General features: G+C 41.6%; 1 protein-coding gene across 1 annotated transcript in view; it reads left to right on the forward strand.

The window, feature by feature from the left end:
- The first annotated feature begins 56 nt into the window (after positions 1 to 56).
- Positions 57 to 14,828, forward strand: part of Trappc11 (trafficking protein particle complex subunit 11) — a 43,019-nt gene continuing 28,247 nt past the window's right edge. The window contains exons 1-9 of the mRNA XM_021169277.3: positions 57 to 219; positions 2,695 to 2,920; positions 4,063 to 4,232; positions 5,557 to 5,627; positions 6,558 to 6,672; positions 8,492 to 8,591; positions 8,964 to 9,037; positions 10,789 to 10,885; positions 13,693 to 13,826. Of these exons, the coding sequence (XP_021024936.1) occupies positions 2,717 to 2,920; positions 4,063 to 4,232; positions 5,557 to 5,627; positions 6,558 to 6,672; positions 8,492 to 8,591; positions 8,964 to 9,037; positions 10,789 to 10,885; positions 13,693 to 13,826 (965 nt within the window). The 5' untranslated portion in view covers positions 57 to 219; positions 2,695 to 2,716. The remainder of the gene's footprint in view (positions 220 to 2,694; positions 2,921 to 4,062; positions 4,233 to 5,556; positions 5,628 to 6,557; positions 6,673 to 8,491; positions 8,592 to 8,963; positions 9,038 to 10,788; positions 10,886 to 13,692; positions 13,827 to 14,828) is intronic.

Consider the following 14,828-nt stretch of genomic DNA (forward strand, 5'->3'; position numbering starts at 1 on the left):
CAGGACTGGTGTGGAGTGCTGTCACTCAAGCCCAGGAAGTGCTTCCTGTGCCAGCGGAGGCGGGGAAAAGGAAGTGTCGCCTTCTGCCGCCCGGTCTGCGGCTGGGGCTGTCGCTTGTTGGTGGCCGCGTTCCTAGTCGCCCCTGCCTGGCTCTCCTGCCTCTTTTGGGGCTGACGGCGACTTGCCGCAGCTGCAGCGGGTCCAGGGTGTGCGGCCAGGGTGAGTTGGGCCCAAAGACCTGCCAGGCCAGGCCAGGCCATCCCGGCTGGCTTGGTGGCCTGCGTTTCCCCTAGGCGTCCACCGATGCAATCTTGGCGTTTCTCCTTCCCCTGCAAAGAATTACTGCCAGAGAGGTGGGAGTGGTGGAGGAAAATTATGTCAGTTTCTAGGACTTTGAGGTTATTCTCCTTGCCCAGTGGCAGCTACTAGAGCCTAATGCTGAGACCCTAGGGACAGTCCTTTGGTTCTTCATTTGAGCGTTTTGCAATCGGATGTCTCTGAATCCTTGCTTGTTAGCCCGTGACTTGCATCCCAAACCACCTGTTTATCGAGAGCCGTCTTCTTTAGTAGATACTCTGATTGGGTTATTGCGTGTTTCTCTTCTATGATAGATTGCACTGATGAGGTGATCAGGTGCTGAGGACATAACTTTGAACTTCTCCACGTTCCCTCTCTGTCAATGGTTTGCTTGGTTTCTCCATTATTTTCCGGGAAATCAGGAAGCGATTTCTTTCCTGTGTGTCACTGAAATCTATTCAGTCAACACTTGTCCTGTTCTGTTCCTTTTTAAATTTTCCTACAGCATAGGCAGGACCATTGCAAGTGCCCAAGCTTGTAAGGTAGAGTAAGGCAGGGATTGCTGGTGTAGTTTTCATGACGTTCTTGGAACAGGTTTACTGTAACCAAGAACTACACTGTCAGCTGTGAGAGCCAGTAACCAAGGGAAGGCTAGAGAGCACTTGAAATCGGCTAGTCTAACTGAGGGTGTGCAGTTCCTATAAAATACACACAGGTTTGAAGACAGTGCACAAATAGGTTTTTACAAGTTCATCGATAACTTACAATGATGTTTGGAAAATATTGTTGGCTAAAATAGAATATATCTAAAATCCCACATCTTTCCTTTTTCTTTTTGGGGGGAGTGGGAGGCTCTTTTTGATATCTCCATAGCCCTGGCTGGAGGGGCTGAAAGTGCCCCCTGCTTCTGCCTCTCGAATGCTGGTTTTCAGGAGTGCTTTCTGAGTCAACTTCTCTTTTCCCTTCTAACATAACTGCTGGAAATTTTGACTTTTTTTTTTTTTTTTTTTTTTTTTTTTGGATTCATGCTGTATACTGGTCTCAGGTGGTGCTAATTTAAAAACTTTGCAAGTTTATTCTACTTCCCCTTATAGCCGGTCTATATTCAAGGGCCACAGCTATTTCTGTGGAGCCTCTAAGATCAAGGGAAAAGGCCCTTTCACATTCTTGTCTAGACTGTTTGGTTTTAGGCAGATATGGTAGCCATATTGTGTTTTGACCACTTCTATTTTGCTCTCCATCTTACTCCCCAGAAGCTGTGGCTTTCTTTGCTCTCATAGCACAACCCTCCCCAAAGGTCTTTTGAAGCAGTTCTGCAAGCTTATGGTGTAGATACATCATTTCTGGCAGGCTTTCCGACTCATGTTGCACTATCCATTGTTCCTTTAGCCTTTGAGCGTGAGGTAGCTAATTAGTAAAGGTGATTAGCGTCTCAGGTAGAAATAATCCACATTTTAGGGACCAGGTGGTATCTACACTAAAAGTTTCCCAGAGATTGCCTTGTGTTGTGTATAATGTGATGATGGCGATCCCTGTTTAAAGAAGCAGGTGATAAATCCTTTCAGAAATAAGGAACTGTTTTAAAAACATAGTGACCCTTTTGATTGGAATAAGCACATTTTTTGTATAGTCATTTTGTAAAGTCAGTGCATACCTGCATTTATTGTAGACTTAACTAAAGGACACAATACCAACATGTCCTAGGGATTTCCATTCATTACTGGTGTCTCTCTTAGACATTTTCCTTTACCTATTACGTCATCCTATATTCTGAAAATCAAAAAAGCAGCTATTAAATAATTCACACTTTACATGAATTATATTCTAAGTATTGAGAAATTAGATAATTGTAATTCCAAAGAAATCAGAGAAAGTTGGATTTTTTTTTTATATATGTAAGACAATAGCTTTTTAACTTTTATTGACTGTGGTTGATAATGGGGCACATATATGACTTGAATATTTTTAATAAGATTTTTGAGACAGAGTCTTACTATTTTACACCAGCCTGTCTTGGACACTTGGTCCTCCTGTATCAGCCTCCTGCACTCTGGGATTGCAGCATGTGCCAGCATACCAGGCTGGACCTACTTTAATTTCCTCACTTACCAGCTTTCTTAGTCTGTTCATTCCACACTTTGATAGACATTTTGAAAGATTACTGGAAATAGAGAATTTACCTGAAAACTGAGTACAACCTTTTCTGTGAAATTGAGGATAGCAGTGCAATTAGTAATTTTAATAAATCTGACTTGGTAATTAAAGTTTTCACGTTGCTCTCTTCTATTTGCTTGACTGTGTATATACAAAGCCTTTTGTCTTTTTGCAGTGTTTATAATTAGATAGTGATGTTGGTTTTTAAAATTAATTATGCCTATCTTGGCATTTGTGTTTCAGATTTTTCCGTGACGCCTTCAGCATGAGCCCCACACAGTGGGACTTCCCTGTGGAGTTATGTTGCCGGCCGATGGCTTTTGTTACACTCACTGGCCTTGATGTGGTCTATAATGCTGTCCATCGAGCAGTCTGGGATGCTTTCTGTGCCAATCGGAGAGCTGACCGGGTACCAATTTCTTTCAAGGTGCTCCCAGGTGACCATGAATATCCAAAATGTAGATCAAAGGTAATGACATAAGATCACTTGCATTCATTCACAGCCCCAGTCCTCTTCCTCTACCAATCCTATTCCAATTATGTGTGCTATAAAACCCCTGAGTTTATCAGGGTAAAGGTCATGGTTGTGCCTAAGGAAAACCGGGTATTTTCATACACTATGGAATATATGCTTAATAACACTTAATTTTAACCTCAAGCAGATTAATTGCAGTGGTTTCTATACTATGAACCTACATATTTTTCTTTTTAAAAAATAAATTTATTGGGCTGGAGAGATGGCTCAGTGGTTAAGAGCACTGACTGCTCTTCCAGAGGTCCTGAGTTCAAATCCCAGCACCCATATGGTGGCTCACAACCATCTGTAATGGAATTCAATACACTCTCCTGGTGTGTCTGAAGACAGCTACAGTGTACTCCCATACATAGACTAAATAAATCTTTTAAAAAATTAATTTAGAGAGAGAGAGAGAGAGAGATTGTGTGTGTGTCTGATAACAACTTGTAGTGTTAGTTTTCTTCCAGTTTTCTGAGTCCTGGGAATTGAACTCAGGAACTCCCAGGCTTTGCAGAAAGTGTCCTTTCCATTGCCCGCCCCCCCCCCACGTCCCCATAGTTTAGTAGGCTTCTTAAAAGGAAGACGTGGAGCTACCCGTTCCTCATTGCTGGTTTTCTGTGGAATCCATGGCCTTCACAGTTGGGTTCAGCTTCCCCCGTTTTTAAACCATTTTTATTTTATCCACAGGGAAGGTGAATTGCTGTCAGGGCAGTACGTAAACAAATGAAGGCATAGTGGATTTTAGTTCACTTTATTATTTTACAGGAACAGAAATGGGAGTGGGGAAGGGTAGGAGCAGGCCTGGAAAATGGCTGAATACTTTGACAGGAGCTGAGATCCTTGGCATTGTTGGGACTTTGTTTGTTTGTTTGTTTGTTGCTCTGGACATTCTTCCTCTCATGGGAAGTGTAGTGTTTGTGGGGTTGAGGTTCCACTCTGACACCTTTTATTAATTTCTGATGGGCTGACTTTCTCCTCTAGGGAGTGGGCAGTGTGCACACTGGCTGAGGCCCACGCCTGTGGGGTGCCTGGCACTCTGGAGGCAGCCCCGGCTTCTTTTCTGACCAGCTAACTTTTTTTGTCACGGTTGGCAGAGAACGTCGTACGAGTGGTACATCCCTAAAGGGATCTTAAAGACGGGCTGGATGAATAAGCACCTGAACCTGGTGCCGGCCCTGGTGGTCGTGTTCTATGAGCTGGACTGGGACGAGCCTCAGTGGAAGGAGAAGCAGTCTGAGTGCGCTACCAGAGTGGAGATTGTCAGGTACGGCGCCGTGGGGCCACAGCGGGGTTCGCAAGGTTCTGCTCGCTAGGGACTTACGTGCTTGTGGTGTCAGGGATTGAGCCCACGCCCCTTGTTGAAGGCCAGCACTCTAACCTTGAACTGTATTCTCCATTGAAAAACACTATTGGAAGTAACCGAATAGTGTTTAAACTGTGATGGTTTCTCTGAGATTGTTGACCTCCTTTGAAACTCATTCTGTTTCTAAGACGTGATATTAAATAGTAACAATACAGTGCCCAGGAAATGAAGACATTTAGAAGGCTAGTTGGCCTGGAGTTTCAAATTTTTGTCTTATACTATGATCTCTTTGGGAGATAGCAATTTATATCAGGCCCCGTAAGATACTTTTCTCAAAGAACATTGTTTTAAAAGATATATTTTATTACTTGTGTGTGTGTGTGTCTACGTGTGTGTGTGTGTTCAAGTGAACGTGTGTATGTGCATGTGTATCCTGGAGTATGTGGAGACTTAGAAAAAGCATTGCATCCCCAGGAGCAGGAGCTGTAGGCCCCTGTGAACCACCCCACAGTGGGTGCTGGGGACTGAACCCGGGGCCTCTGGAAGGACAGCAGGAGCTCTTAAATGCTGAGCCACCTCTCTGCCGCTTTCATACGACACTTGCAGACTGTTTCCTGTTGTTCGTGTACATGACTCATATTTGTGCTCATGTGTGCCATGGTGTGTGAGCGTCTGAGGACAGCTGTGGAGAGCTGGTTCCCTCCTGAAACGTCACTTGTGTTTTGAGGCTCTACCTTGGGTTGCCATCTAACAAGGCAAGCACTTTACCCTCTGAGTGCTTCACTGTCCCCTGAGACTCGCTCTATCGTTGTGTAGTTCTAAGACCATTGTTCCAGACGATAATGTATCACTATGAAAAGTAAGGTAATTCATTTGTATATAGAAGTGGATGTTAAAATTTCACATTAAAATGGTCTTTGCATCCATTCATGTATTTGGGAGGCAGGTCATGTGTGTGGTCAGAGAGCAGCTTGGGGGAGTCGGGTCTGTCCTGGCACTGTGTACCGTTGGAGAGTCCAACGCAGGCCATCTCCCTGGCCCTGGTGCCTCTCTCCTAAAGCAGATTTCAGTAAGATGATGAGCTTGGTGGGAGGTTGTCCTCTGAAAATGCAAGTCATTATGGAATGCAGCCACTGGAGGAGAAGGTTTATTCTGATCTTAATGGGTTAGTTGAAGTTTATCTTCTGTTGAGTTATGAAGTTTGTTTTTTATGCGAAGCCTGAAATAGCTTAGGTAAAATAAGTTCATTGCTCTATTAGTTATATTGTTGTTTTCCCCATCACAGGCAGAGTTTGCAAGGGAGAAACACAAAAGTTGCTGTGGTCCTGATTCAGAAGAAGACGCCTTTACCGCCAGGTACCAAAGGCTCGCGATCGCTTTAGTCTCCACTGGTGCTGACCCAGGAGGGAGATGGTTTTAACGTTTAAATGTTTTGCATGTTCATTTGGGGGTGGAGGGATAACAGTATACTAACTTTTAAAGGCACCAAAGAAAGATGGCTCAGCAAGGAAAGGATTTGCTAATGGCCTGAGTTCAGTCGATTTCCAGAACCCACTTGGTGGAAGGAGAGAACCAAGTTCTGAAAGTTGTCCTCTGAGCTCCACAGATGTACTGTGTGTGAGGCACACACACACGCATACATGCATGCATGCATGCATGCATGCATACATACATATGCATGCCCATGTACAAGTAAATGACTGTTATAATAACGCACAGATGCTCGTTGTACATTGACGTTTACAGATGCTGAGTCCTGCCTTTCCTCTCGGCTTAGCCCTCGTGTGTGCACGTATCAGTTGACAGAACATTTCATGCAGTTGCTTCTAAAGTGTCATTTCCTTGCTTGGTTCTATTTAAAATGTACTCTAACACAAAGAAACGTAAGATTGGTAATATCGTCCAGGCAAGCACTTCCTTTACGTGACTTTTCTTCACCTTCCCAGATTTTCATAAGCCCGAACAATTGTTCTTGCCACGTTGAACATTCTGAGGTCTTTGGAAACTTCTTTCATGAGTGAATGCTTCCATTTTTATTTATGTTTTGGAACAGCCATGTAATATGGTTTGGGCATTATTTGTCCTGTCTGTTGTGCTCAGGAGAAAATTCCACACTATTTTCTAGACAAATATGAATGTATTAACTTCTGGGAGCCCTAAGCCCTCAGGAAGAGCAGGAGCCCTGCTGCCAGGGTGACAGACTTAGAACTTTATTCCTGATGACAAACTTGAGTAAATTTGACTACAGAAAACTGACACCTTTGCTCTGCTTCTCTTTGTCAACAGGAGAAGATGTCATTGCATCCGAGCGGGCGGCGGCCTTATGCAATGTGTGTGAGCTCTCAGGCAAGTCTCTGTTTGTGCTGCCCCACACTGACCACCTCGTGGGCTACATTATAAGGTAAGTCAGAGTTTGTGTTGTTCTTAGGAAGGAAGGAAAAGTCGGTAGCTTAGACCCTTTTATTTACAAACAACAAAGTGTTCATAAAAACATTGTGCATGGCGAGGTTAAGACTAGCCTGGTCTACATTAGCAAGTTCCACTCTACCTGGGGCTACATAGTACGACCCTGCATCAAAAACAAACAGTGAGGATCTTCTAACTCTGGCCTGATAGCCAGGCTATCTCTATAGCTATCTAGCCTGTTTTGCTTAAAAGCAGGGAAGAGTTTAATTCCAAATAACCAGGGATTTTGCTTTAAAATTGCATTTATTTATTAATGACTCAGGACATGTGCATACTACAGAGGTGAGAGGACAAATTAGGGAAGCCAGGTCTGGCCTTCTACCCTGTGGGTCCCTGGGATTGAACTGAGGTTGGTCGTCAGGGCAGCAAGCACCTTTACCTGGTGAGCCATCTTACCAGCCCAAAGTCAAACTAAGTTTAAAGGATTAACCAGGACAGCTTATCCTCAGGTCTGTTCTGTGGGATTAAAACATGTTTTATCTGAGTACACAGCCTATTTAGAGACTGAACCGAGCTTATCTCTGACATTTCCTGAGGTTATCCTAGAGATAGAACTAACTTCTTAGAGAAGCTTATCTCTTCATCACTGAGGATGACCTGTAAAGATAGTTCTGGCTACAGTTAGGTATTTCAGTCTTCCTTAGTGTTCCCACTCGTAAAGTCTTAAGGACAAGTTTAAGTTAATGACCTGTGTTTCAAGATTAGAATCTAACTTTATTTTCATATTTTAACAGTTTTCTTTGAAAATAAAAAATTTTAACCTAGAAAATCCAATTTACAATCCATTATCTGCCAGGTATGGTGGCAGATGCCTATAATCCAAGCATTCAGGAGGCAGAGGCAGGAGGGTTGCCAGTTTGAGGTCAGTCTGGGCTACACGAGTGGGTTAAAGCCTTCCAAGACTACATAGTTAGACCTGTCTGTAAAGAAGTAAATAAAATATTTGATTTTAGTATTTGACTTACTGTGTTTTCCTCAGATGTGGTAAACAGTCTTTTGGACATAGGTTAAACTTAGCTTTTCTTCTGAGGAGACCCCTTGAGTCTATCATCTGTTCTTTCCCTGTGGGCTTACTTTTTTTTTCATGCTCTGCACAGTCACCTCTGATGGTCGTGTTCCCCAGTACAGTGTGGATGGCTTACTGGAATCACGCAGATTTCTTATTGGTGCTTGCATAATCTCAGAATTGTACGATGAAGCAAGACCTTAATAACATTAATCTTATTTCTGACTTGTTTGCCAATTATTCTTCCCAGAAGTTTTCTATTTTTTTTATTTACATTTCAAATGTTATCCCCGTCCCTAGTTTCCCCTCTGAAAACCCCCTTCCTTCCCCCCCCCCCCCCCCCCGCTCTCCAACCCACCCACTCCTGCTTCCTGGCCCTGGCATTCCCCTATACTGGGGTATTGAGCCTTCACAGGACCAAGGGCCTCTCCTCCCATTGATGACCGACTAGGCCATTCTCTGCTACATATGCAGCTAGAGACACGAGTCCCCTCATTCTTTTAAACAATAAATGTTAGAAAAATAAAAGCCAGTAAGATCACCTAATTCATATAAATCATAAGGTTTTTTAATCTGGACTATCCTGTGTTGTAAGTGGTTTCCAGTGGTGTTAGGGGATGTCTTATTTTTCATCTTAATCATGAAGTCCAGTGTGGGTCAACAATGGCTTTCAGTTCTCAACAAATGCTGCGCTTAAAAACGCTTTGCTTCTGAATAATTCTGCTATTTGTTGTTGTTGTTTTAACAGATTAGAAAATGCATTTTATGAGCATGCCCAGACCTATTACTACACGGAGATCAGAAGAGTGAAATCTCATAAGGAATTTTTGAATAAAACAACACACCAGGTACACTTAAAAAACAAACAAACAAACAAACAAACAAAAACTAATACGAAGCATTCAGAGCAGATTATCCATACTGTTTATTTTTGAGATGATTCTTATTTCTTCAGTACTGATATTTCAAATTGTTTAGTACTTTAAAAGTTTTTTTTTTAAGCTCTTAAAAAAATGAACTGTTTTCAAATTAGATTCTTTTGCCCTTACTTTCAAACTCTTACCTGTACGAGCTCGTGGAAGCCTTCTTAATCATGTCTTTGTTTCTTGGGCTCATTGTGAATTTAATTTTTAATAATTTCCTTCATATTTCAATGCATCATAATAATATCATTTTACCTTTAAAGCATGTATGTAACCACCGTTTAACCATTGTTTCAGCTTTTGTTCGTTCGACATCAGTTTAAAATAGCTTTCTTCAGTGAGCTGAAACAAGACACACAAAATGCCCTGAAGTAAGTTTCTGTTTTCAAACTAAATCTTTATTAAAATCTTGATGTTAATGATCCTGTACAGACAGCCACCTATCTCAGTCATCTTGATCTTAAGATTTTCATACTCAAATGCTTAATAAGTAGTTTCTTCCATTTTAGAAATAAATTGTTGTAAAATTCCCTGGTCTAATTTAACTAAACTTCATGATTTAAAGACAGCAGTGTCACAATTGGCCTAATTTTTCTATTTGCATTTTCAGTAAAATTTTTGCAACTAATTTTCAAAGTAAAATAAACATTAAATATTCTTTTATTCAATTGAAATAATGTTTTATCATTAATTGTTTAATTTCTCACATCATGTTCTATTTGAAGGCCCTGCTTGGAGCCTTGAAGGTTAGTTGCAGGTCCATTGACATGCTCCAACATTTTATTCCTTTGTTTTACCAACTGCATTGTAGTAAGACTTGACCTCCTTGTGTGTTAGCTCAGATTTTTGGATGTACAATGGCAATGTGTAAATGGTTTTTAAAAGGAGTCGTTATGTATCTATCTTGTAATTGCGGAGGTGGAGAAAATAGCAAGAGATCAAAATACTAGCTGGCTGTATTGTAGTTTGTTTTTATTGGTGGATGGGTGGCAGCATCAGGTAAGACTCAGTTTTAGGTCTCCTAGCAACTGATGCTGTCAGAAACCACCTATTGGGGAGGAGACGCTGCCTTCCCAGGGCTGGTTTCTTCCTCAGTCTGCTGTACTAGATGTGCTAAGGGTATTTCCTCTCCTCTGCAGCCTCTGCTAACATTAGTACTGTGTCCTTGTCCTTCGTTTGCACCTGGCCATAAGACACTTTCACTTGTTCTGTCATTACTCGTAACCGTCACTGAGAAACTTATAGTGGTATTTAAAAACAAACAAAAAGGGCTGGAGAGATGGCTCCGTGGTTAAGAACACCGACTGCTCTTCCAGAGGTCCTGAGTTCAATTCCCAGCAACCACATGGTGGCTCACAAGCATCTGTAATGGGATCTGATGCCCTCTTCTGGTGCGTCTGAAGACAGGGACAGTGTACTCACATACATAAAATAAATGAATCAATCTTAAACAAACAAACAAAACCAAACCTTGTCTGGACATGGTGGCGTGTACCTGTAATCCTTACATCTTGGGGGTGGGGGCAGAGCAGGACGACAAACAAGTTCAACGCCAGCCTGGGCTGAGTAACACATTCCAGGCCTGTCTCAGTGTACAGACATACACACACACACACACACAATTTATTAACAATTTTGTTTTGTTTTTGAGATAGAGGCTCTCTCTGTAGTTCTGGCTGTTTTGGAATCCAGGATATAGAACAGGTTGACCTTGAACCCAGAGATTCTCTTGCCTTTGCCTCCTGAGTGCTGGGATTAAGAGTGTGCTGCCACACCAGGCAAACAGTGTTTATTTCTTACTGCAATTCTAGATAACCATCCAATATGACCTTTGTTTTCAACTTGTTGTTAACTGGCTAGTTAATGATAGAACAATGCACAATAGGATGGGTCTTTTGCTGTAAAGTCATTGGTAATCAACACATAATTTCTTAGAGCACTATATATATGTGTGTGTGTATATATACATATACATATGCACATACACATATATATTGATTATTATATATATATATTGAATTGTTGAGTGGTTAGAAATGTTGCAAAAATATTGTCTGTCATAATAATATAGCTCTTTGGAATCTTAAAGATTATTTAACCACCCTTCTCATGTTTGCATTAGGAATTATAGGATTGCCTATAACCTTGTACATGAATTGAGGGCCCATGAAACTAATATTCTGGAAATTAAGACGATGGCAGGATTTATAAACTACAAGGTATGGTTCTGCTTTGAAATAAAGGGGATTTACTTTAAATGTTACCTTTTTAAAATGCTAAGTCAAAATCAGTTTCTTGATCCATAAAGGTGGTATTTTGTGAATTATGTTCTTCTTTGTGATATCCTTTTACTCAAGAGTGGCTTTGATTCCCAGTAGCCTCATTGTAAGAGTTGTATTTTAAATGTATAGATACTAGTTATCGAACCTCAAGAGTGTTACAGTGTTTGTTTGTAGAGAAGGGAGTATGCAACATTAAATTGTGTAAGCATTTCTTGGCTTCATGACTCAACCATAAACGGATACATCTGTACACTTTAGTGGGCTGTGTTTTGTCTTTTGAGACTTGGTATCACTAGTGTCTCTAACTCTGGGGCTCAAGGGATCCTCTTGCCTTATCCTGCCCAGTGAGCACTTGGGACTACAGTGTACGCCACCACTGCTGGCTCAGTTCACGTTAGAGGAAACCTAACTATTGTTTGAGCATTTTATGATTGTGTATAGTAGAGATGATCTTGTTTGTCCTGTGTCCATCTGTCCCACTCCACCTCTATGCTGTGGCCCGTTCCCTCCTCCCCCACTTCTCAGGGACAAGGCTATATTGTCTTCCCACTCACCTTTAAAGATGCCTGCTACTAGGCAGGTGGTGGATAGTAGAGAACATATTTTTAGTGAGCACAAATCTCAAAGTGGATATTCTCCTACCAGACAGTCCTTTTTAGGACATTTCTTTGCCAATTATGGTAATATGTATATCTCAAAATCTGCGGATACTTACTATATTTTCAAATAGGAATATATTGGAAATAAGCCAATAAGTGATTGGTTGTATAAATTTTATGGGACATTAATATATTAATATATTAATAACATTATGGGACATTAATACGATTAAGAATGTGACAGCTCCATCAATTGACATGAAAATGTAGCATGTGTCTGAGTTTGGTTTCTGTTACTGTGATAAAAATCATAACCCCAACTCACAACCCCCTACTGCTGAAACCCAACTGTAAAATTATTTCATTGCTACTTCATAACTGTAATTTTGCTACTTATTATAATTATAATGTAAATATCTGTGTTTCCAGTGGATGTAAAGTTTATGAACCATTTCCAGTGTTTCCCAAAGGGGTTGTGACCCGTAGGTTGAGAACCATTGCCTTAACTAAAAGCAAGCTGGGGAGGAAAGGGTTGGTTTGCTTTAAGTATTTCAGGCCACAGTACATTGAGAGAACATAGCCAAGGTAGGAGATTGGAGCTGGTGCAGAGGCCATGGAGGAGTGCTGCTTTCTAGCTTGCTCTTCATGGCTTGCTCAGCCGGCTTTCTTACAGCACTGAGGACCACTAGCCAACCTAGGGGTGGTACCACTCACAGAGGCCAGTCAAGAGAATGCCCTGAGGCTTGCTGGCTGGCCGTCTGATGGAGGCTTTTTCTCAGAGAAGAGCTCCCCTTTATAGCTCTGTCGAGCTGCATCAAGTTGACAAAAGCCTGTTAGTTGAAGAAAGTAAGGTGTAACTCAGCATCCTTAGCCTGATGCCACATGGCTCCTTGTTTATAAATGTGAATATACACACACTTACTGTCTATAGACTATACTGTCTATATGTAAACACTAAGTGCCTTTGAAAAGAAAACTTAGAAGACTGAAGGACATGATGGATAATAAACTTGTGGGGCTGGAAGCTGGCTTAGTGGGCAATGTACTTACGGCATAAGCATGAGGTCCTGGGTTCAGATCCCAGAGCCCACTGCAAAGCTGTATGCGGGCATATTCCTGTAATTGTAGTGCTGCCTGGGATGGGGGGATGGGGCAGACAGGCAGATCCGGGAGACTCCTTCGTGGGCCAGTCTGGCTGTTAACTGTGAGCCTCAGGTTCAGTGAGGGACCCTGTCTCCTAAGTGAGATGAAGAGCAATAGAGCAAGATACTATGAGGTTGTCTTCTAGCTTACATATCTGCACACAGGTATACATGCATACCACACACATACACACTACACATATATGCATATATACACACCACACATACACACACGGGCACATCTGACAGATATACACACATACATACTGCACATACACACACATGCACATCTGCACATACGTATATACGTATACCACACATATATACATGTGCACACATATACACTGCACATACACGCACGTGCACATCTGCACTCAGGTATACATGCATATCACACCCATACATACTGCACATACACACACACACACACACACACACACACACACACACACACACGGATTGTTTTTTATATATTTCTTTGTACCTAAGAGATAAAATTGAAAGTTATATCTTATGGAAATAAACTTCAGCTTTCTTTCTTTTGGGCTTCCATTTACCCTCAGTTCATATAGATTATACCACTTTTGAAACAATGTAGAGTTAGTGTCCCAGGGAAAAAACACTTAGAATTTTTGTTATCCTCGTTGGTGTATAGGCAACTAAACCTCGATTATGCAACAGAAATATTTGTTTTCTGACAATTTTAATACTCAAAGTCAGTCTCTCCCATATATATTCCTATTGGAAATAGTACAGCACATTATTATAATCTTTTGATATAATTTTTAAAATTCTATATTTTGCAAAGCTTTTGTAAGGCATAGGACAAATTCAGTATACTGAATAATTTTATTTTATTTCTCCAAGCATTCTGATGAGGAGAATTATATATAACAGAGAGCTTCAGAGAAGGAAATTATGTAGTCCCTTAGAGTTTACATTTTTTAATGTGTATGAATGTGTTTTTAGACTTCTCTCTTATTTGGGGATTTACATATTTCAGATCTGTAGGCTGTGTTTTCAGCACAATACCCCACTGGATGCGATTGCTCAGTTTCGAAAACACATTGACTTGTGTAAGAAAAAGATTGGGAGTGCGGAGCTGGCCTTTGAGCACGCCGCGTGGATGGCAAAACAGTATGTTACCCTGCGTTTCATATCTTAAAAATAGAGTGCGGGATTTGAAGGGATGGCATCAACTAAGGCTTTGGCTCTAAAGTGAATTGAGTATCTTTCTCTTATCGAGTAGGGTTTTAATAATATATCCCAGGTGTGTGTTCAGGAGTAGTAGCTATTGACGGTGTGACTTCTTGATGGGAAGTGGGTGATTTATGGTCCTGTCTCTTACGCTCACCAGGTATTTACCGGGTTTACACTTTCTGTTTACATTCTGAAGATGTGAGAATGCACAAGCATTCTCTGCTTGATGGAGCGTAGTGTTTGCCGCAGTCCAGGCTTCTGTTGCTCTGATGCCACGCCATGCCCAAAAGCAGCTAGGCAGGAAGGGCTGTTTCATCTGGCACTGCCAGGCCACTGCCTGCCACTGACGGAAGGCAGGTAGGCTCAGGACCAGAACCCGGAGGCAGGAGTGGAAGCAGAGAGCATGGAGGAGCACTGCTCAGTCTGCTTGCTCCTTCTAGCTTATGCAGCCTGCGTTCTTCACCCAGGACTGCCCTCCCACAGCAACTACTAATCAAGGAAAGCCCCACAGACTTACGGGAAGTCTGTCGGAAGTGTTTTCCCAGTTAAGGTTGTTCTTCCCATGGAACTCTAGCTTGTGTGAACTTAACAAGAAAAATAAATAGGACAAATGACTTGTCAACTGACAGACCAATATATTACTGTTAAACTGTAACCTTCCATTTCTTCTTATATGAATACCACAGTGTCAAACATAAACACTTTCAAAAGGTCAGGCTATTTTTTAAGCTTTAAGATTTATTTATTTGCCAGGCAGTGGTGGCGCATGCCTTTAATCCCAGCACTTGGGAGGCAGAGGCAGGCGGATTTCTGAGTTCGAGGCCAGCCTGGTCTACAAAGTGAGTTCCAAGACAGCCAGAGCTACACAGAGAAACCCTGTCTTGAAAAAAAAAAAAAAGATTTATTTATTTTATGTATGTATTCTCTCTCTGCATATAC

This window comes from Mus caroli, unplaced genomic scaffold (assembly GCF_978045245.1).
Source record: "Mus caroli unplaced genomic scaffold, Mus_caroli_1 scaffold_10, whole genome shotgun sequence".
Taxonomy (NCBI): Eukaryota; Metazoa; Chordata; class Mammalia; order Rodentia; family Muridae; genus Mus; species Mus caroli.